This window comes from Periplaneta americana, chromosome 15 (genome assembly GCF_040183065.1).
Source record: "Periplaneta americana isolate PAMFEO1 chromosome 15, P.americana_PAMFEO1_priV1, whole genome shotgun sequence".
In the NCBI taxonomy this organism is placed as follows: Eukaryota; Metazoa; Arthropoda; class Insecta; order Blattodea; family Blattidae; genus Periplaneta; species Periplaneta americana.
The window spans coordinates 153,584,090-153,608,253 of NC_091131.1; the positions used below are offsets into that span (position 1 = coordinate 153,584,090).

At 36.1% G+C, this 24,164-nt stretch overlaps 1 protein-coding gene across 1 annotated transcript in view; it reads left to right on the plus strand.

Moving 5' to 3' along the window:
- The first annotated feature begins 201 nt into the window (after nucleotides 1-201).
- Nucleotides 202-24,164, plus strand: part of LOC138715460 (micronuclear linker histone polyprotein-like) — a 65,832-nt gene continuing 41,869 nt past the window's right edge. Inside the window, exons 1-5 of the mRNA XM_069848384.1 lie at nucleotides 202-359; nucleotides 472-2,258; nucleotides 4,062-4,167; nucleotides 21,283-21,437; nucleotides 23,834-23,984. Coding sequence (XP_069704485.1) covers nucleotides 332-359; nucleotides 472-2,258; nucleotides 4,062-4,167; nucleotides 21,283-21,437; nucleotides 23,834-23,984 — 2,227 coding nt within the window. The 5' untranslated portion in view covers nucleotides 202-331. The remainder of the gene's footprint in view (nucleotides 360-471; nucleotides 2,259-4,061; nucleotides 4,168-21,282; nucleotides 21,438-23,833; nucleotides 23,985-24,164) is intronic.

The window sequence follows — 24,164 nt, forward strand, 5'->3', positions numbered from 1 at the left end:
AGTATCTTTGTAAAAAAGTGAATTTGTAATATTCTTCTCCTGTGAATTCTAATAAAATTTATACTTTCGTGTAATGGGCTAGTATACTCCATATTAAGAAGCCATCTCTTTATAATAGTATTCACCGGAAATTTCTGATACTCTGGGAAATTTCTTTAGTATTTTGTGGTATATTGTTATTGGCTACACTGACTACACTACATAACAGCTGAGAATCGTAAAGCGTGTGGCAACTCGTGTACAGTGTAGGACTTGGGAGTGGCGTAAATGTGTTTGAAAGTAACTTTTAGCGTAAAACTTGAGGAAATTGAACTATATAAAACAATAGAATATGAGATACAGGAACGAAAGTGAATCGGGTATGTTTCAAACGCGTGAGAAACAGTGTTTATAGTAGTAATAGTCATAACATAGCCTCTTTTTTTTGTTCTGGTTACGTATAACTTATTTGTTTTTCTATCTTACTTTTAGCCCAGAAAAAGAAACTCGAAATCTCAGAAGCTAAAATATCTTCGAAGTCCAACAGTGTACAAAGTGAAAATATGGTTGGTGTAGTGACAAGATCGCAAAAAAGACTATCTGTAAATATTGCCAAAAATGAGACCCCTAGTAGTACTAGCAAAACATCACGGTCTGCGTCAAAGACAAGAAATTCTTCGCGTAGAGCTTTATTGGAATCTCTTGAAGAATCTTCAGGGAATGCATCAACACCACAGTCAACCACAAAGAGGAAGATCCAAGATAAAACACCAGAAGATGCAACAACTCTGTCCGGTAGTAGGCCTACTTCTGTTTCACGTGTAAGGAGGAGTTCGAGAAATACAAAGTTTTTATCGTCAAATGATGGTACGACACCCGTTAAGAAAGATAATAGAATTAGTAATTCTACATCGAAGAGAAAGGAAAGTAAAGGTAGGCATATTAAAAAAGCTGATTTAAATGACGTGCAAGTTGAAAGTGATACAGTGGAAGATAATGTTAAAAAGGAAAATAAGAAAACCGGTGCAAATAGGTCATTAAGAAGCAAGAAACTGTTAAATTTCTCACCACCAGTAACAGATAAACAAAATAAAAAAACGAATTCGAAGAGAAAATCATTTCCAACAGAGGAAGACAAAGCGCTCGTTCTAGTACTTTCGGATCATGATATTGAAGTAGAAAATGAAGGTGAAATTACATCTTCAAAGAAATCTGATAAAGCTGAAATTATGAACCTGAGTTCATCGTCACCAGGAATAAAACCGGAAGGAGGAAGAGGAGGAGGAGAAGAAGAAGAAGAAGAAGAAGAAGAAGCAGTCGAAACGTTTAACTCATCTGATGAACCGTCCAAGAAAACATCTGAAATTGAAGCTCAGAGTGACACAAAGAGTAGGATGCCACCTATGAATGCCTCAAACGAGGGACTAGATGAAAAACGTCAAACATCTTATGACAAATTCAACAGAAACACCGAATCAGAAAATGAGACTTGTAAAGTGAAATCTTCCAAGAAAGCGAAAGGTAGTAATAATGACTGCAGTCCTGGTGTAAGTACTTCAGCAGTAACATCTCATAAGCCCCAGTTAGGCATATGCAATAAAATCGATTCGGAATTTTTGTCGGAACATAAAACGTGTAGTGATGATGAGTATGTGAAATATGATTCACCAAGCGATGACTTTAATGAAGAGGCAACAAAAGATTGCAGTGAAAAGAAATGCGATGAATTCATGGAAGAAGTGGAAAGCGGTGTTCGAGTCCTACAATCAACATCTATAAAAAAAGATACAAATATAAGTCCAAAAAAAGAAATAGATTCAACACAGATTGGATTACCATCTCCACCAGGAGACCAACAATGTTATAATGCTTCAGAGTCACCAGGTCATACAAAGAAACGCGTGGTACATAGTAATCCGAAAGTAAACAGCTGTCTTGTATTAAAGACTCAGGTTAAGAAGAGCGAGAGTTCTGATTCTGATTCAGATGCTGAGTCCAGGAAAGCGATAATGGAATCTGCGCAGAAGAGGATCATTCAGAATATAAGCACTTCAGAGTCTGAATCGAGGAAATTTGTGAAGCCACTTCTAAAATCATCCAAACAGAAAATATCTTCTGATTCAGACAGCGCTCCAGAAAATATATCTTTTAGTGCCGGACGGAAGTTGGCAATGGATTCACTGAAGAATGCCGTTGAGAGCATACAATTAGAGAAACAGCGAAGAAAAGAAAAACGCAAGCAGAGATTGGAGAAATATAAACAGCAGAAAGAGGAAACGGTATGTCTATATTGGTATCATGTCCTGTTTAACCTCTTCCCTTACTATATATTTTACCAGTTTTGTGAAAAAAAGTGTCATATTTTTTTTATTTTCGTAAAGAGGTCATTTAATATTGCAGAATCACTGTACATCACTAATTTTCTTACATACCTAAAAAATCACTATGAAATAGACATACATTCATACCTGAATTATTATCCCAAGTTATCTCGTGCACCTTGATTCCAGCTCTGGTAGTTATCCCACTTTGATTTTTTCCTGAACTATTTATGTTTTTTTATGGATTAATTTATGACGTACAATACCAGTGCTGTTATCAAGGCATTAAATGTTGCTTGTCGTGTGATAGACTCGAAAGCAGGGTATTACGCACAGTGGCACATTGCATTCCGGACACTAGTATCTGCTCTCCTATATGAGAGCGTTTTGGGAAGAATGGTGTAGCAGTCATTGAATATTTGTACCAGTATATCTGTTCTTCATGTTTGTGAATAATGTTATGCAGTATCACTATGCCCAAACATACACGTATTTCAGAGTCTGTAGTAGGCCGCCACGAATTATTTTCAGCATTCTGTGAACACTTATTAGCATGCTGAATCGTCTCCTCGAATATAATGTTGATGAGGTCATTATTAAAGAATAATTTAAAAAATTGAGAATTATCGTTATCAGAAACAATGTTAAAATTTCAGGGAATGGGGACCTCGGAGGTGCAAAAGAAATGGTGCCAGGTGTCTTCTATTCAAACCACTGTCGAAAAGACGCGACAGCAACTGATCTGAATTTGTTTGTTGGTCTATAACTTCGTCTTCTGATACCGATGTTTCATTTCCTAATCTTCTACAGGAATATATTCCTGATCAAAAGTTTTGGAATCACTAACTTGATCCATCTTTACACAAAACACCACAAAACACTAAACACAAACAGAAACCGCCAAAACTAACTAGCATCTACTCACTACTGTGTGTGAATGCTGTATGAGCATAGAATTCCACTCGCAAGGGAGAAGTACAAAAAACACGACCAGATATAGCAATATCACTAACTTCTGTAGCCATCTAGTGAGGAAAAGGTTAATGAAAGAATGGAAACATATATATTCGGTATATAATCCTTAGCAGCGAAAATGGGACTCAAACGAGTTAACTCGGGATAATAAATTTTGACACAGGTTAGCAACCCGAGTTAACTCAGGTTAATCAGGGAAGTGGTTAATATAGTTCATAGACACATACTTACCTTATATAGACTTGTTGCTTAAAATATTAACATTTAAAAATTAACTTGTTTATAAATTCAACTTTGGGATTCGTTAATTTGTGTTATGGCCTACTTAAGCATTCCTTCTCAGATCCTGTTTCTACATTGTTCGATGTAAAAGTATTTGATTGGTGCATAAGTTCGTAACGTTTTTCTGTACTTTCATTCATTTAATAGTACTATAATGACACATTTACCATAGCAACGAAAAACATTACGAACTTGTGCACCAACCCAATAGAAGGCCGGAATGTGGCATGCTCACTTTGAGGACTGCCAAGGAGTCACGAATTACGTTATGGTTTAGATATCATAAAGATATCATTTATTATATTTCAGCTTTATGAAAATTTACCCTAGAGGTAAGTTATGGTGAATCAATTGTTTCAATTTCAATTTCAATTTCTCTTTTTTTAAGTAAAAGAAAACTTAATCAGACAAGTGAATGATCGATTCTCTATTCATTTCAAACATGAAGTGCCTACTGTGCTTTCCATCTGAAATGATTTATAACTTGAAATATTTTATTTTCAGTTGATACGACTGAAAGAGAAGAGAGCTAGTCAGGAAGATGCCTCATGCAGTAGTTCAGAGGAATCGGGTTACGAGGAGGATGATTTGTCATCTGCTTTTTCAAGAAGTAAGCTAAAATCGAATCTTATTACTTACTTACTTTCTGGCTTTTAAGGAACCCGCAGGTTCATTGCCGCCCTCACATAAGCCCGCCATTGATCCCTATCCTGGGCAAGATTAATCCAGTCTCTATCATCATATCCCACCTCCCTCAAATCCATTTTAATATTATCTTCCCATCTACGACTCGGCCTCCCTAAAGGTCTTTTTCCCTCCGGCCTCCCAACTAACACTCTATATGCATTTCTGGATTCGCCCATACTTGCTACATGCCCTGCCCATCTCAAATGTCTGGATTTTATGTTCCTAATTATGTCAGGTGAAGAATACAATGCGTGCAGTTCTGCATTGTGTAACTTTCTCCATTCTTCTGTAACTTCATCCCTCTTAGCCCCAAATATTTTCCTAAGCACCTTATTCTCAAACACCCTTAACCTATGTTCCTCTCTCAAAGTGAGAGTCCAAGTTTCACAACCATATAGAATAACCGATAATATAACTGTTTTATAAATTCTAACTTTCAGATTTTTTGACAGCAGACTGGATGATAAAAGTTTCTCAACCGAATAATAACAGGCATTTCCCATATTTATTCTGTGTTTAATTTCTTCCCGAGTATCATTTATATTTGTTACTGTTGCTCCCAGATATTTGAATTTCTCCACCTCTTCAAAAGATAAATTTCCAATTTTTATATTTCCAGTTCGTACAATATTCTCGTCACTTACCATACCTTACCATATGGAAATTAACTTATCGCCATTTACAGTTCATTTCTTCTGTTTGTATGTAGTAGGTAGTGGAACTGATAGATTTTATCCATAAATCTGCATTCATTCATAGTTTTCTGCCCAAAGGTAAGTCCTTCACTGTAAACCCAGCTTTCTCCAGTCTACTTTCTTTTCCACCTTTGTCTTCACTTCTGCATACAATCCATATATAAGTCATTCTCATGAAACTCGTCACTTTTGGAACCCAAAAATTGCAATAATTGAAATTGGCAGGAGATTAATTTTTTGCTAGGTATTGGTTAAAGATGTGTAAGTCAGGTGGCCATGTACAAGACGAAGCCTGGCTGGTTACCGAGTTCGTTGCTCGTAACCTAGCTGGTCGCTGGGTAGAAAGTCAGGGTGATCAAAACGAAGCTTGTTTGCACCAGTCACTGTAGCTTAATCCACTCTGCTTTTCAAATTGAGCCACATTTTGCAGAAAGGAACCAACCCACATGATACCTAAATTGAGAAAAATACACTTTAAAGCTAAATGTCAGTACTAAATTCACAAGTAAATATAATGAAATGCTTATTACTTTAGACAAAAGGATATTGTAGGACATATCAAAATATGGATCCTTGGAATTATTTAATTATTGAGATATTACCTTTATTTGTGGGTTGGTTCAGTTCCTTTTTGCAGAATGCTGTCCAATACTTACTTACTTATGGCTTTTAAGGTATCCAGAAGTTCATTTTTGCCCTCACATAAGCCTGCCATCAGTCCCTATCCTGAACAAGATTAATCCAGTCTCTACAATCATATCCTACCTTTCTCAAATGCATTTTAATATTATCTTCCCATCTACATTTCGGCTTCCCCAAAGATCTTTTTCCCTCCAGCCTCTGAACTAATACTGTATATGCATTTCTGGATTGTCCATACGTGCGACAAGTTCTGTGTTGTGTAACTTTGTCCATTTTCCTGTAACTTCATCAAATAATTTCCTAAGCACCTTATTCTCAAACACCCTTAACCTCTCTTCCTCTTTCAAAGTGAGAGTCCAAGTTTCACAACCGTACAGAACAACCAGTAATGTAACTGTTTTATAAATTCTAACTTTCAGCTTTTTTGAGAGAAGACTGGATGATAAAAGCTTCTCAACCGAATAATAACAGGCATTTCCCATATGTATTGTGCGTTTAATTTCCTCCCCCAGGCCACCGGCATAGCTCAGTCGGCTAAGGCGCTTGCCTGCCGATTCAGAGTTGCGTTCAGGTGTGGGTTCGATTCTCGCTTGGGCTGATTACCTAGTTGGGTTTTTTCCGAGTTTTTCCCCAACCATAAGGCAAATGTCAGGTAATCTATGGCGAATCCTCGGCCTCATCTCGCCAAATATAATTTCGCTATCACCAATCCCATCGACGCTAAATAAATTCGTAGTTGTTACAGCGTCATTAAATAACCAAGTAAAAAAAAAATTGCTCTCAAGTGTCATTTATATTTATTACTGTTGTCCAAGATATTTGAATTTTTCCACCTGTTCAAAGGATAAATTTCCAATTTTTACATTTCCATTTTGTATAATATTCTGCTCACGAGACATAATCATATACTTTGTCTTTTCGGGATTTACTTCCAAACCTATTTCTTTACTTGCTTCAAGTAAAATTCCCATGTTTTCCCTAGTCGTTTGTGGATTTTCTCCTAACATATTCACGTCATCTGCATAGACAAGAAGCTGATGTAACCCATTCAGTTTCATTCGAACCTTCTCTGTTATCCTGGACTTTCCTAATGGCATATTCTAGAGCGAAGTTAAAAAATAAAGATGATTGTGATCTCGTTGTTTTAGCCCGCAGTGAATTGGAAAAGTGTTCGACAGAAAGTGACTCTGCTGTAAGAGTCACTGAGACGCATTTTAATCAATAACAAAACTTCTCTCTTAACTGAGTCATATGCCTTTTTGAAATCTATGAATAATTGATGTACTGTACCCTTATACTCCCATTTTTTCTCCAATATCTGTCGAATACAAAAAATCTGATCAGTAGTCTATCTATTACACCTAAAACCACACTAATGATCCCCAATAATTTCATCTACATAGGGAGTTAGTCTCCTCAAAAGAATATTAGACAAAATTTCGTATGACTCAACAAAAGTGATATTCCTCGATAGTTAGTACAGTTAGTCTTGTCCCCCTTCTTAAAGATAGGTACAATTATGGACTCCTTCCATTGTTCTGGTACAATTTCCTTTTCCCAAATAGCAAGTACAAACTTATAAATGTCACTAGATAATGCGCTTCCATCCTCTTGTATTAATTCTGCTGGAATTTGATCGATACCTGGAGACTTCTACTTTTTCAGATTTTCTATCGCAATTTCGATTTCAAAAAGTGTGAGTTTGGGTATAAGTGGCTCAGCAGTTTGTATTTGAATTTCATCCTGAGCATTTCTATTTGGCCTTTGTGCATTTAGTAGTTGCCAAAAATAGTTTTTCCATCTGTTTAGGATTGAATTAGAGTCTGCAAGCAAATCACTATTCTCATTCTTGATCAGGTTTACGCCTACCCTTAAATTTGAAAGTCATACTAAAATTTTGGTTTCAGATAAATTAGAATTATAATAGATGTGGTTGTATAGTTTCAGTCAGAAACTTATCAAAGTATATAAGTACAGAATAAATTTTCTGTCACATCACATTAAAATTATATTTCCACGAATATTTTCAACTTATATAAAGTTATCTTCGGGTAATAGACACAATAAAAAACAACAACATTGAACACAGGTGATATACATTAAGTCAGGCATGTCAGAAATCAAACACTGAAAGTGCAGTGTATGTGCGCAGAACGCCGGTCTGTGGAGATTGCGTCATTCACGTGTTGCTCTTTCCAGTTCTTAGCGGGAGGGAAGTACAAGAATCTATTCTGCACTTCTAGTGTTCAATTAAATTAACATTTGGACGTCATAAACATACTTAGCAGAAGGAAAAAACACAATTATTGTCAGTGTCTATATTTGACAATAATTGTAACACAAGAAACAATAGACTTACTCAGTAACAATTCACAAAGCAGTCGTTTGTAAAGAATCATTTATTTACACGATTTGTATACAGTATTTGAAGAAAATATAAATATTGCAGTAATTTCGAAACAACAAAAAACGAACACAGTATTTCATTTTACATTGTAGGTACTGATTATTTCAAAGTAATACTTTTTCATTGTTCCTCAAGCATTATTGGGACCATTGGTGCACAAATGTTAAAGAAAATATTTTACTCCCAATTACATGCAATAGGACATTGTGAGGCTTTTACACTGGAATCATTTCCTTGCTGTATATTAATATAAATTCACATTATTATTAATAAATTGGGTAAATTAAGCTTGAATTTAAATGTATATATAGTTTATTTGGAAATCGTTGAGCAAGTATCAGCAAGTTGGGAGCGTTACTGAATTGAGTTAAAAGAGTACTTCACAAGCTGTGAAACGGGGACATTTTCTTTATGTCAGGTTTAAAGATTTATTAACGTAAATATATTAAGATAATATAGTAACGTGAGATAAAAATTCGCCATTATGTATTATTTTTCGAGAAATTTTTTTCGCTTTACAAATAGTTGCTTTCTTCTTTCCCTTACAACCTCAAGATCCTCATAATATGTATTCTTCACTCAATATTCTCATCACTTATCAGCTTATCAAATAAAAGTTGTAAGTCGTCTAACCATTCATGGCTGTGTTAGTACAGACTCCAAAACAACATCATTGTCATGTTTGTCTTGCCGTGAAAGTACTAATTAAGAAATAAGAGCTGGTGAATATCATATTTTGAGAACTTTACTAATCTGATTTAAATTCTCACATCACTATTAGGTCCACATGATATGATGAAAGCCTTTCATTTTAAAATAATTACAGTTGGCTGAGGAAAACATCATAACAGTTATGTTACATGATTCGTGCTTTCTCTTCTTCGTTATATCTGTGGACTCCTCACTTTATTTTTCATAACGCATTCACAATCACAGCTCAATGAGCATCCGTACTGATCTGTGCTACTGAAACCAAAGCTGTTCTGCTACTGCAGGTAATGTACAGCCCTGTCGCATTCCCCTCCAAGCCGATTCACTCCCTCCAGGTAGGGGAATAGCAGTGGCGTGCGGTGACATTCATTGACACCCCAGCAAATAAAAAAAAAACATAAATTTGTTTGACATAATAGGGAATAAGTGCAGTGTTAATCATCTTAAATATATTAATATAAATATTTAAAATAGCCTACTTACATAATGCACGTATGTTATGGGATAACCGTACGCCAGGAATGAAAGTGCTATTTTGTTACTTAATGGTGAACTCCATTCTCCTGTCCTGCACAGCAAAGAAACCTACAGTCCTTTCGAAGAATGTGTCCTTTTGCCTGATTTCTTAAAGGAGATCTGCTTCAATTGACAGTACCGCCAGATTTGATAGTCTTTTTCGCCAGTCCTGTTTCTTGAATATGTTTTAATTCGTTTTAATGCTGAGAAAGACCTCTCTACTGAAGTTGTAGATACTGGTATTGTACATATTAGTGAAATTAACTTTGAAAGCTGTGGAAAACATGTCGAAATGGATTTGTCTGACATTATTTGTAATAACTCAAACGAGTTTTTTTCTTTAAAATCATCAGCAGCATAGAACACATTTAGCTCATTTCGCAACCTGACTTCATCAAAATGGTAACCATAGGCACTAAGTAAGTTAGATAATTCAATCTGTGGGAACTGTTTTTGATAAATATCATATTTTCCATTTTCACTTGATATTAGTCCTATAAAACCTAAGCTACCATAGTCTTGGAATCGACTTTCTAGATGGCTGTCAACATTGTCAAATATTTCATTATATATTTGTTTGTAATTCACATTTCTTTTACATGGTTCTCCGACTTCATCTGCTTTTTCTGCAAAAACAGTTTCAAATTCATTTCTCATGGCTGATATGTTTCTGCGAGTTTCATCTACTTTCTTCCTACAGAAGGCAATGTCAAAAGATTTACTTTGAAGAATGCTATATATTGACATATTGACATATTGATTTATTGATATAGTTCACAAGTACAAAACTTAATAATATAACAAAAGATCTATAAACAAATGTAGTTCTACATACTAAATATACAATTTCCTAGACTCATTATTTTATCGCAAATCTCAATAATTTATTGGTTCAAACTTGCACTTACATCTGGTTTTAGTGCATGTTTAAACCAATCGTGATAACCATTAAGACATTAAACCTTATTTTATCTGCCCCTTTTCACAATTTAATTGTAATTATTTAGGTCTTATTTTAATAATAACTTATTATTCCAATTAGGTGATCAGATGTCGACATACTGTAAGTCATGAACCTGAATTAGCTGACTCGATACATTCTATATGTAGGTTGTCTTTATTTCTTACAATATTTCCTTGTCAGCAGAAACGTTTGCGTAACTTCAATGAAGACTACCGCATACCTGCTTAAAAACAAACTTGACAAGTTGCTTACATAATCAACCTCAATTTAGTTTCATTATTGTGTCGCATGTACTCATTATCAATTCATTACTATTATAATGCCTACTAAATTTATTATAAATGCATTATTATTGAAATTAAGACATATTAGTAAAGCAATTTATAAAGTCAAAATTATCTTCTGAACCTTTACTAAATAATATAGCTATCTGAATACATTAATAACTGTCTTAATTCTCTATTTTCAATTTTTATTATTTTAAAACCTTGACGTAATTCTATCTTATTTTCAAAACCTGTCTGCTTATCTAATTTAATTAATAATAAGTGTTTCTAATTTTAGGAAAATTTAGTCTTTGCTGATGCCTATCTCTTAGTAGGTAGTTTCGTTCAGTATCTATAGTTTTGATTGAATCTACTTTATTTCTGATAGAGTTTCTATTTGTCAATTTACCTCTTAATAACTGTTCGTCACCTTCTCCTACTCCATCGGTCGGTAACGCACAGTTCCTCCATATTGTAGCACTTCCTCTCGCGCACCCCGGACTACCAACGGCATGTGGCATTCTTATAAATTGATCTTTACTTGCGCTGACTTTGCCGGTTGATCCACAATCGCTTCTCCTTGTTGAGTTTTCACTTGCGTGCCTCAGCCTACCCTCACTGGTCGTTCTCTCAGTCTGTGCCTCAGCTCCCCAAACAGCATCTTCACTGGTTCCAGCATCTTCTTCCATACTAGGTTTTCCTTCTTCACTCTTCTTTCTTCTAAAGGGATCTGTAAAAACAGTGTTCTCTAGTTTACTTAGGTATGCTCTAATATCATTCACTCCTGTAAGCTCATCAATTCTTCTATTTGTTATTTCTGATTTCTTCTGCCCACTTGATGAGTTACTATTCTTATTAGTCCTCTCTACGCTTCTAGACTTCCTGTTTCGTGATGCACTTCTTCTGTTTACGTGTGGTGTAGATGATGCTCTATTTCCACAAGTCTCTATTTCCTTATTTCTGTTCTTGTTACCGCAACTGAATAAATCCTCAATGTTTTGATTATTTAAGGACTCTACGTTAACTATGTTTCCGTTTATCTTCATTTTATCTTTAACTAAAGTTGCCCTAAATCCTTTCCCTCTTTTAATATTGGAATTAACTTCTTTCGTTTCTCTCTAATTTCTTTTGCAAAGTCATTTTGTATGAATATATTTGTGCCTTTGAGTTGATGCGTATTGGCAATGATGTGTTCTTTGATAAAGTAACTGTTCAATTTCACAATAATTGGTCTTTTATTTCCCTTACCTACTCTATACGCGTTATTTATCGCACTTATGTCCAAGTTTAGACTGAAATACTTAGTTAATAATTCTAACACCACGTAACCAGTATCAATTCCTTTTTCATGATTGCACTCTTCAACACCATAAATTACAATGTTATTAATTCTACTATCATCTTCCCATTTAACTATCGATTTTAACACCACCTGCTCTTGGATAACCTCCTTTAACTTCTTTTCCACTTCAGTGTACCTGTTTACTAATGTATCTATATCACTTGCTACTTTGTTTAGTAGAACACTTGCCTTTAGTCTGTCTTCTCTCGTTTCTTTCATATAGTCTATCCATTCTCTTTGAAACACTTCATCACTGAAGACTCTTCCTTCTGTATCTCCAGGACCAGGGTTTAACTCCACATTTCCAATAATCAGTAGAACTGATAAAACAGCCGTGGCCACAAATGTGTTGATTCTATCCGACACTATAGCATATTCACCTTTTGAACATCTGCAACACTGCCCTGCATTGAAGCACCCGATTCGCGCCCTGTAAGAATTTAGGTCATCGCCCATACCTTCTTCACACGCTAACCTACTTGCATATGCTGCTTACTACACAACCGTTCTCTATGACTGCACTTTGTGAATTGGGAATGCTATATAGAACACTAGTAAATGCAAATATTTTGTCAAAACTTCTCAGCAGAAAACAGAAAGTGAAGTCTCTCAAATTTAGAAGGTAACCCTTTACAGGCGCCAAAATATCTTTCTCAATTTCATTTGAATTGTCTAGCATTGTATCAAACACCTTATATAAGTCATTTCTGTGGACAGACTGTATTTGCCAATCTCTTTGTATAATTCCATCGAGTTGATGCAACACTAGGTAGCCTCCTGTGTAGAAACGCATCTAGGAACTTGGTTCTCTTGGGTGACCGGGAGAAGAAGGCAACAATGCCACTCAGAATACTAAAAAAATTTGCATTCTTTTATGTTATTGACTGTGTTTGATAGTACCAAATTTAAACAGTGCGCATAACAATGTACAAATAACGCCTGTGAATGTGTCTGTTTAATAAGTGCTTGTACTCCGTTTATACGACCTGCCATTGAGGCCGCTCCATCATAAGACTGTGCGATTAGTTTATCATTGCTGTCAAATTCCGTCAAGTATTGTCTTATTAGCTCAGCAATCTCTGGAGCTGTGCGATTTTCACTTACATCTTGAAAGCCAATAAACCTTTCTTTTGTTTGGCCATTATGTACGTACCGGAGTACAATGGAAAATTGTGCAGTATTAGAGACATCTGTTGTTTCGTCAACTAAAACTGAAACATAATTGACTAATTTTATTTCTAATTTTATTTCTTCTAATAAAGATTTGGCTACTGCTTCTATTAGAACATTTTGTATTCTATTAGACACGCCTTTGAATACTGTAGAGGTTTCTAAGTGTGCTTTCAAGAGGGGATCGTATTCTGCAGTATATTTCAGAAGTTCAACATAGTTACCCCTATTAATGGAAGTACTGGATTCATCATGGCCTCTGAATGCAAGTTCTTGCTTGCTTAAAAAACACACAGCATGAATAAATCTCTTAAGGAGTTCCCTGTTTTGCTGAACTTTCTTATTATGAAAAGTTATTTCATTTTTAAGCCTGTCACTTAGTTGCATGTCAACCCGAACTCTTCCAAAAGAGGCAATTAAATAGGATGCTTTAATGTGCCCAACAGATTGCTCATGAAAAACTGCTGCTTTTGTGAAGCTCCCTAAGTTAATGTAACCTGATTTTGTCCAGCTGGTATTTCTATCTTGGCCAAATAATAGACAGTTCCAACAAAATAAAGAGTTATATTTTCTACTTCCAGCTAGCCATAAATATTTCTCATAAGAAGAAACTGTAAAATGTTTGGTACAATTTTTAGATTTATGTACCAAATCTGGCAACTCAGGGGTTGGCTTACTTTCCTGTATAATGCTCTTCTTTTCTTGAAAAGGCCTAATTGAAAACGGTCGCTCATGTAGCTTCTCAATTATGCACTCCAATATACTCATTTTTCATATAAATTACAAATGTTCTTAATAAAATTAATGTAACTAGAATATTTCAATGACAATGCCACAAAGCGAATTGCATTAGCTACTTCGCGACATGTGTAAATTCTAAGCGTAAACACAAATTCAAATTGTAGTTGGCCGCGCTTACCAAGTTAACAAGCTGAATGCAATAAAAGTCAGCCCAGAAATAACTACATTATAAAACATTAAATAAATTAACTATGCAGGCCTACTGTTTATTAACAAGTTTACATTCCAGCTAAAAGGAAACTTCCAACTTGATACGAGTGAAATATGTTCAATAATATTATCATCAATATGTTTAAAACCTTGCGGCTACACTATTGGCTATCCTGATCTGATCAATCCACCATTTATACCTCTATGGCTCCAAGCCAACGAGCTGACAGTGAGCTCTCACTGGCTAAGAATTGTGACGTCATCTAACGCCAGCTTGCAGAGTTTCTTACATTATACACGACTAACCCCCTTTCACTCTCTTACCTGCAAAGCACAGCCGAAATAAAGAGAGCGCATGCGCTAACTCAGCAAATTCAGTATTGCTGGGTCTGGCGAGCTCTCATCTGACAGCACATCATAGTGGATTCGCGCGTGGGAAATTCAAACTAGATTTATGCAACAATGAATATAGTATAGTAAAATAATGGTGTATAGAAATTACTTACCCCCAGCAGTGCTGGGGTTGATGGGGTTGACTGCACGCCACTGGGGAATAGGAACTGCACATTGCACAGAGACCAGTGCACAATGTGCGCAACTGCACAATGTGCAGGGTTTTGACATGCCTGCATTAAGTGAACACTTATATGCATTACAAAATTAAACCTGTATACTCATTATAAAAGAACATAAGTGTGGCTCTAACGTAAATCACAACAGCTTGCAACAGATAACAATTAGTAGTAAGTTAAAATAGTCCTGTGGTATGAAGACCACACTTTGATTAATTCTATAGGTATTATGTGACTAATAACAGGTTATATGCATATGTTTAAAATCAACTTTAAAATGTTTAAAAGTTTAAAAACGACAGAATTATTCACAAGTGATACAATGTTCAAGAAAGCAAAGTCTATGAGAAGATGTAGATATTGGCATTCTACATGTGTTTCATCGCCAGAAACTATAATCATAATATACAATTACTAAATGAACAGATTCCGAACTTTTAAAACCCCCTATACTGCATTACCATAAAACCATTCATCGAGTAGTTTTGCCAGGCTACTTTCTTTTGTTTTCTTGTCCACATCTGATAAGATACACATGATCAGTCACATTAACTGTAACACAGCAATGAGATGGCATCAACATCTGGATACATCTTTCTCTTACTTATTGTAAATATTAATAAAAAGCACTATTCATGCTTTTCTCCTTTCCAAATTACATTATAAAAAACATCTTTTGGTTAATTTCAGATATTTTTACAACTCGTCACTACAAGTGACTAAAAACACAATAATAAAATAATCTGAAATTGCCTGCTTTTGGTTTTATGAAATTAACAGTCTTCATTGCTTGTGCCAATACTATTTTTATATTGATTGGACATTTTTTGGCAACTAGAACTTCCCTATGAAGACTACAGTGAACGAATTTTGCCTGTGGCGCAACCCTTTTGATCTGAAGCCACACCACTATGCTTACCAGTCATAGCACGTGCACCATCAGTGCAAACTCCAACGTACTTCTTCCAGTCTATACTGTGCTGAGTTACAAAGGCATCAAGAATATCAAATATCTCCTGTGATGTTGTCCTACCTGGAAGCCCCTTGCAGAAGAGAAAATCCTCTGCCTCAGCAGAGGTTGAATCAGTATATCTAACAAATGCTAGCAACTGTGCCATATTATTGCAATCTTTACTCTCGTCCAACTCAGTAGCATAGTATTTTGTGGACTTTAGTTTGATGATGAGTGGCTCTTCCAAATCAATAGCTATACTTGAGATCCTGCATGACACAGTATAATTATATAAAGGGGTAAAATCCAGCTTATTTGCTTATTTTTCGCCAATAACACATGCCACCAGGTCTTTGGCAGCAGGCAGTAAATATGATTCACCATCTGTGTGGGGTTTTCCAACTTTTCCTATTCTCAAACTGATTTTGAATGATGCTTCAAGGGTATTCATATTCAGAGATGAAAAAGAGGCAATTTTTTGTTTGCCAGATTGTATTTCAGCTTCCTTTCTCTTAAAAAACTCTAAAGGTTCACTTTTCAGGTTCTCATGTTTTGTACATAATTGTCTTTTTAGTAAATATGGCTTCATTGATTTGTTGGAAAGGGTCTCAAGACAAACAGCACATAGAGATGTTGATATAGAGTCAGTTCCTGCATACGAAAATCCTAAAGACAAATATTACTACTAATATAGGTAGTCTTGATCAGGGGCGGACGCAGGATTTTTTTTCGGGGAGGGATTTGAGAAGATAGTAAAAATGGAGTAATGAGAAATACGTTTATATACTCACAATTTGTTTCCGAGTCACAAACATTTACAAGTTGACCTGAGTAGCGTAGTCAGTATAGCCTTCTGTGCTCAAGTTGCGGGTTCTACCCCAACCCAGCTCGATGGCATTTAAGTGTGTTTAAATGCGACAGGCCTCATATCAGTTGATTTACTGGCATGTAAAAGAAGTCCTGAGGGAAAAAATTCCGGCACACTGGCGACGCTGATATAACCTCGGCAATTGCGAGCATTGTTAAATAAACCATATTTTTTAAATTTTAACATTTACAATGACTAATACAAAAACAATGACAGAATGACAATTACAGAAGAAGGCGACGAGGCTTCTTAGACATTTCATCCAGTACTTCATGAGCTTTTACTTCTACATTTTTATGTATATACATCAAGCCCAGTCCATTTAATCTGTCTGCTCCCGTCGTGCTCCTCAAGTAAGTCTTCAAACACCGCAATGTTGAGAACGACCGTTCTGGTGTTGCTGTAGTTACAGGCAACGTGCAGAAAAGTTTCAGCGCAACTTGATCACAATCATCATTTTCAGGGTTGGTAACCTCACTCTCAGATTCCAGTCTTCGCCTTTTAACAGGTGGTTTGATTAACCACTTATCCATCACAATTAATATGAGAAAAGGATTAAAAAGGCTTAAAGTCCCTGTGTTAAAAACTAAGAAAATCACAAAAAGTATTCGTGCACTCAATTTTCCGTGAAAGTTACAACCTTACAAGCTGTGGCGTCCTGAAACAATTGCTATATAAACACACGTTTCCCAACTTTGAAATAGCACGGCCTCCTGAAAAAATTGCCGTATAAACACACGTTTCCCAACTTTGAAATAGCACGGTCTCCTGAAACAATTGCTGTATAAACACACGTTTCCCAACTTTGAAATAGCACGGCCTCCTGAAAAAATTGCTGTATAAACACACGTTTCCCAACTTTGAAATAGCACGGCCTCCTGAAACAATTGCTTTATAAACACACGTTTCTCAACTTTGAAATAGCACGGCCTCCTGAAAAAATTGCTGTATAAACACATGTTTTCCAACTTTGAAATAGCACGGCCTCCTGAAAAAATTGCTGTATAAACACATGTTTCCCAACTTTGAAATAGCACGGCCTCCTGAAACAATTGCTGTATAAACACACGTTTCCCAACTTTGAAATAACACGGCCTCCTGAAACAATTGCTGTATAAACACATGTTTCCCAACTTTGAAATAGCACGGCCTCCTGAAAAAATTGCTGTATAAACACATGTTTCCCAACTTTGAAATAGCACGGCCTCCTGAAAAAATTGCTGTATAAACACATGTTTCCCAACTTTGAAATAGCACGGCCTCCTGAAACAATTGCTATATAAACACACGTTTCCCAACTTTGAAATAGCACGGCCTCCTGAAAAAATTGCTGTATAAACACATGTTTCCCAACTTTGAAATAGCACGGCCTCCTGAAAAAATTGCTGTATAAACACATGTTTCCCAACTTTGAAATAGCACGGCCTCCTGAAACAATTGCTGTATAAACACACGTTTCCCAACTTTGAAATAACACGGCCTCCTGAAACAATTGCTGTATAAACACACGTTTCCCAACTTTGAAATAGCACGGCCTCCTGAAACAATTGCTGTATAAACACATGTTTCCCAACTTTGAAATAGCACGGCCTCCTGAAACAATTGCTGTATAAACACATGTTTCCCAACTTTGAAATAGCACGGCCTCCTGAAACAATTGCTGTATAAACACATTGTTTCCCAACTTTGAAATAGCACGGCCTCCTGAAACAATTGCTGTATAAACACATGTTTCCCAACTTTGAAATAACACGGCCTCCTGAAACAATTGCTGTATAAACACACCTTTCCCAACTTTGAAATAGCACGGCCTCCTGAAACAATTGCTGTATAAACACATTGTTTCCCAACTTTGAAATAGCACGGCCTCCTGAAACAATTGCTGTATAAACACACGTTTCCCAACTTTGAAATAACACGGCCTCCTGAAACAATTGCTGTATAAACACACGTTTCCCAACTTTGAAATAGCATGGCCTCCTGAAACAATTGCTGTATAAACACATTGTTTCTCAACTTTGAAATAGCACGGCCTCCTGAAACAATTGCTGTATAAACACACGTTTCCCAACTTTGAAATAGCACGGCCTCCTGAAACAATTGCTGTATAAACACACGTTTCCCAACTTTGAAATAGCACGGCCTCCTGAAACAATTGCTGTATAAACACACGTTTCCCAACTTTGAAATAGCACGGCCTCCTGAAACAATTGCTGTATAAACACACGTTTCCCAACTTTGAAATAGCACGGCCTCCTGAAACAATTGCTGTATAAACACACGTTTCCCAACTTTGAAATAACACGGCCTCTTGAAACAATTGCTGTATAAACACACGTTTCCCAACTTTGAAATAGCACGGCCTCCTGAAACAATTGCTGTATAAACACATGTTTCCCAACTTTGAAATAGCATGGCCTCCTGAAACATTTGCTGTATAAACACATGTTTCCCAACTTTGAAATAGCACGGCCTCCTGAAACAATTGCTGTATAAACACATGTTTCCCAACTTTGAAATAGCATGGCCTCCTGAAACATTTGCTGTATAAACACATGTTTCCCAACTTTGAAATAGCACGGCCTCCTGAAACAATTTCTATATAAACACACGTTTCCCAACTTTGAAATAACACGGCCTCCTGAAACAATTGCTGTATAAACACACGTTTCCCAACTTTGAAATAGCACGGCCTCCTGAAAAAATTGCTGTATAAACACATGTTTCCCAACTTTGAAATAGCACGGCCTCCTGAAAAAATTGCTGTATAAACACATGTTTCCCAACTTTGAAATAGCACGGCCTCCTGAAACAATTGCTATATAAACACACGTTTCCCAACTTTGAAATAGCACGGCCTCCTGAAAAAATTGCTGTATAAACACATGTTTCCCAACTTTGAAATAGCACGGCCTCCTGAAAAAATTGCTGTATAAACACATGTTTCCCAACTTTGAAATAGCACGGCCTCCTGAAACAATTGCTGTATAAACACACGTTTCCCAACTTTGAAATAACACGGCCTCCTGAAACAATTGCTGTATAAACACACGTTTCCCAACTTTGAAATAGCACGGCCTCCTGAAACAATTGCTGTATAAACACATGTTTCCCAACTTTGAAATAGCACGGCCTCCTGAAACAATTGCTGTATAAACACATGTTTCCCAACTTTGAAATAGCACGGCCTCCTGAAACAATTGCTGTATAAACACATTGTTTCCCAACTTTGAAATAGCACGGCCTCCTGAAACAATTGCTGTATAAACACATGTTTCCCAACTTTGAAATAACACGGCCTCCTGAAACAATTGCTGTATAAACACACCTTTCCCAACTTTGAAATAGCACGGCCTCCTGAAACAATTGCTGTATAAACACATTGTTTCCCAACTTTGAAATAGCACGGCCTCCTGAAACAATTGCTGTATAAACACACGTTTCCCAACTTTGAAATAACACGGCCTCCTGAAACAATTGCTGTATAAACACACGTTTCCCAACTTTGAAATAGCATGGCCTCCTGAAACAATTGCTGTATAAACACATTGTTTCTCAACTTTGAAATAGCACGGCCTCCTGAAACAATTGCTGTATAAACACACGTTTCCCAACTTTGAAATAGCACGGCCTCCTGAAACAATTGCTGTATAAACACACGTTTCCCAACTTTGAAATAGCACGGCCTCCTGAAACAATTGCTGTATAAACACACGTTTCCCAACTTTGAAATAGCACGGCCTCCTGAAACAATTGCTGTATAAACACACGTTTCCCAACTTTGAAATAGCACGGCCTCCTGAAACAATTGCTGTATAAACACACGTTTCCCAACTTTGAAATAACACGGCCTCTTGAAACAATTGCTGTATAAACACACGTTTCCCAACTTTGAAATAGCACGGCCTCCTGAAACAATTGCTGTATAAACACATGTTTCCCAACTTTGAAATAGCATGGCCTCCTGAAACATTTGCTGTATAAACACATGTTTCCCAACTTTGAAATAGCACGGCCTCCTGAAACAATTGCTGTATAAACACATGTTTCCCAACTTTGAAATAGCATGGCCTCCTGAAACATTTGCTGTATAAACACATGTTTCCCAACTTTGAAATAGCACGGCCTCCTGAAACAATTTCTATATAAACACACGTTTCCCAACTTTGAAATAGCACGGCCTCCTGAAACAATTGCTGTATAAACACAGATTTTCAAACTTTGAAATAATATGGCCTCCTGAAACAATTGCTAAATAAACACAGGGTTTCCAACTTTGAAAAGACATGGTCTCCTTAAACAATTAGGAAAATATTTTCACTTTCTGTGTGTGTATGTTTTTTTTTTTCCTTGAAAGCTGCTCATGTACCCCCTAAATATCATGCTCGTACCCCCAGGGGTACTTTTTCTTCTTCCTCTCATTTTTTCTTCTTCTATCAGTGAAGGCGTAGGCCTCCAGATGTCATTCTGAGGATCAGATTTGATCTGACCAACACATCACTATATTCTTCCTACACTTCTTCCGCTTAGAACTTGGTTGAGAATCTCAACTCTTGTAATCAAATTTCCTCTTAAAATAAGTTTCTGAAGAGTTTTTGCTCCGTGTAATTCATTCATTACTTCTACATAAATGCGTTTTTAGTTGTCATTGATGAGTCCTCTGTGAGTGTTTACAGGGCTAGTAAAATGGTTTTATATGCATAAAAAAATTATGACTAATGATATACCTGACTTATTATTTTCCCTCGTTTATGTTGTAACTGTCATCTTTTACTGGGTCTAGCCTGTCATGGCTTGTTATCCAGTTTCAGTGACCTTTATATTTTTAGCAAATAAACTCAGAACCTGTGGGGCAGGTGCTTTTTTCTTGTTATTTTCTTTTTGAGGCCTTTGATGAATCAACAAGTAGAAGTAGTGTTCACTGGTTGCACTTATGTAACTTTAATTAAATAATGTCAGTTATCCCTGTTATGGTTTTTCAGAAAATGAAACTAAAAAGCAAGGCATTAAGCGAGAGAAGGAAAATTTAGATGATGTGCCACAGTCAAAGGCTAAGAAGATCGAATCAGACAATGAAGCAGCGCCAAAGGAGAAGAAGGAGAAGAAAAGGAAGCTTGAGCACAGGGATGATTCTCGTGTAAGTTTCACAATCTGCGAACAGTTAGTGGTGCTTATATGTATGCTTTGGTACAGCATTGAAGTGTAATACGTACATTTTTTTAATATATTTTCTTTCAGTCACTTGTATTTAAGGTATATAATACATATAAGGAGCACTCGAAAGAGTATTAAGTATGTCTTTTGTATATATTGATCTTGTTTCACACATATGTACACCCACAAAACGCAAAAAATGATGAAAAATTAGAACTTTCTAAATATAACCATTTTAATAGAGAATTTTCTCCCCTTTAATTTGATATAAGAATTTTCGATTTATGCCTTATGGTTTTTCAGATAAGTCCCATTTTCCAAAATTCTGCGTCATCAGCCACGGTCACTTCTACGAAGATCACTCCAAAAGTAATGCACATTTTTTTAAATTTATTTTTTATTCTAAACCTTTGCAATTTATGGAGGTCATAGATACATCCTTCCCGCTTGTATTCAAATTTAATTTAACTCGTTCCCTTGAGTGGCGCCAGAGAGTAGCTCAGACGTGTTGGTTCAGACTTTTATCGTGCAGGTATACAGGCCCTCATTCCAAGGTGGCGTAAGGCAGTTGAAAGGTGTGGGGATTATGTGGAAAAGTGACGTATTGTTCCTGAAGGATGTATCTACATTCTATGAAAATAGCAAAACTGTAGGCCAAAAATGTAATTTTTAAATAAATATTGTGGATTACTTTTGGAGTGATCCTCGTAGCAGTCAATCCCCTTGTCCAGCATTGCTTGTAAAATAAACTTCTTTCTAGTCCCAAAATAGATGCATAGATATCAAGGCATGATCATTAGATTGAAAACACGTTTTTACATAATGAAGTAATTTATAATCTTTTACTGTTAGTCATAAAACTGTAAATTTGTGTGTCAGTGATGTTGTACGTCATTTTAATAAGAGTCCAAAAGGAGAAATTAAAATTCTGAGGAGGATGAGCATAAACCCTGGGACAAGCACCATCACAGGATTTGTTGCATCAATGGAAAATAAGGACAAAAATGCCAAAAAAAAAAAAAAACATTCAACACCTGAAGTTAAAACAAGGAGGAGGTATTTGAGAGGCAGAAAGAAGCTGAAACTGGACCGACATGAAGCTGCTTAAGGGGTGACATATGGTGATGGAGTCTTCTAGGCTCTGAAAGTTTGTGGCTCATTTCCTGCAAATAGTAATTTCAGAATATTTAATTCTTTTAAACATGATATCTCAGTCAAATATGGTGATACCAAGAAGATATTGGTGTCATTTTGAAGCTTGAAATGTCCTCTAGTGTCTGACAGTGAGTAAAATACCATTAATATAGTTAATAATTATCTATGGATTTTTTACATGTTATATGCAACATAAAATATTAATATAAGTTACATATATGGTAATATTTAATTAATGTAAATGAAAATAAAAAATAGCTCTATGTCATTCACTAAAGAATAGATATTATTTTAATGTACCGAAGTACATATGATATTTCCATGCAGATATTCTGCGTCATAATATGATGAAAGAGTCATCTATGACGTAGTGCAGAGGGCGGCCACTAGAGGGAACCCAAGAGTTGGAACTTAATCCGAGACGATTCTGTCCGACGCCGGGGTGGGTATCCGGTGTGGCTTAGTGGATAAAGCATCAGCACTTAGAGCTGAAAACCCGGGTTCAAATCCTGGCGCTGGAGAGAATTTTTCTCCGTTCCATTACTCTTTCATTGACTAAAGAATAGTTTTAGCTGTAAAACAGTGAAAAACTGTGGCTCTATCTTAAAAACTGCATGAGCTATCATGTTTCAAGTTGTATGTCAAAATTATAAACAAAATAATTTTTATAAACAATTTAGACATAATTTCAAGGGATTTGTTCTCTTCATTCTCTTTCTGGTACCATTCTCAATTGTATAAAAATTTTACAGAGAAAAATTATGCAAAACAAAATTTTTTGTATGTTGTTTTCTAATGCCAGGCGTTTGATGATAAAGTCATTTGACCTCTTGCACTCCAATATTTTTCAAAGATATTATCATGACCAGCCACTGAAGCACAGTTTTTGAGGTGTTCCGAATCCATTTCTTGGTTTGAGTTGCACAATGGGCAGTTTGGGGACTGATATATTCCAATTCTATGCAGGTGTTTGGCCAAACAATCGTGGCCTGTTGCCAATCTAAATGCAGCTACAGACGATTTGCGTAGTAAATCGGGAATTAACTGTGGATTTTGATGCAGAGAGTTCCATTTTTTTCCTTGGGATTGTGTTATCAAATTTTGTTTGAATTTTTTGTATGTAAAGGTGTACATATACCTTAATTTATAATTACAGTTTCTTTCAAACAATAATGTAATACAATTAATTTCCAAATCACTTTATTGCATGTGTGTTTCTTTCAGCACTATGGCAGCTTGAGACCGCTTCCCGATGATGTGTTAGAAAATTTGCCAGACCAGCTTCCAAATAAGCTTCCAAAATTGGGCAGTGATACAGTTTCAAAACGTGAAAAGCATGGCAAACATGAGAGAGTGAAAGATAATCAGTTACAATGTAAGTATATAATGACTGAAATAAAACTTCATAGGACAGGTATTGTGTATCTACCAAAGCTGTACATAAACAGTTGCAATAGGTGTAGCATAGACCAGCCTCCTATGTCGCATCCTGGGCAATGACTGTTCGTAAATTGGTCTACACAACTGGTAAATAAAAATTGCAGTAGAATGAATT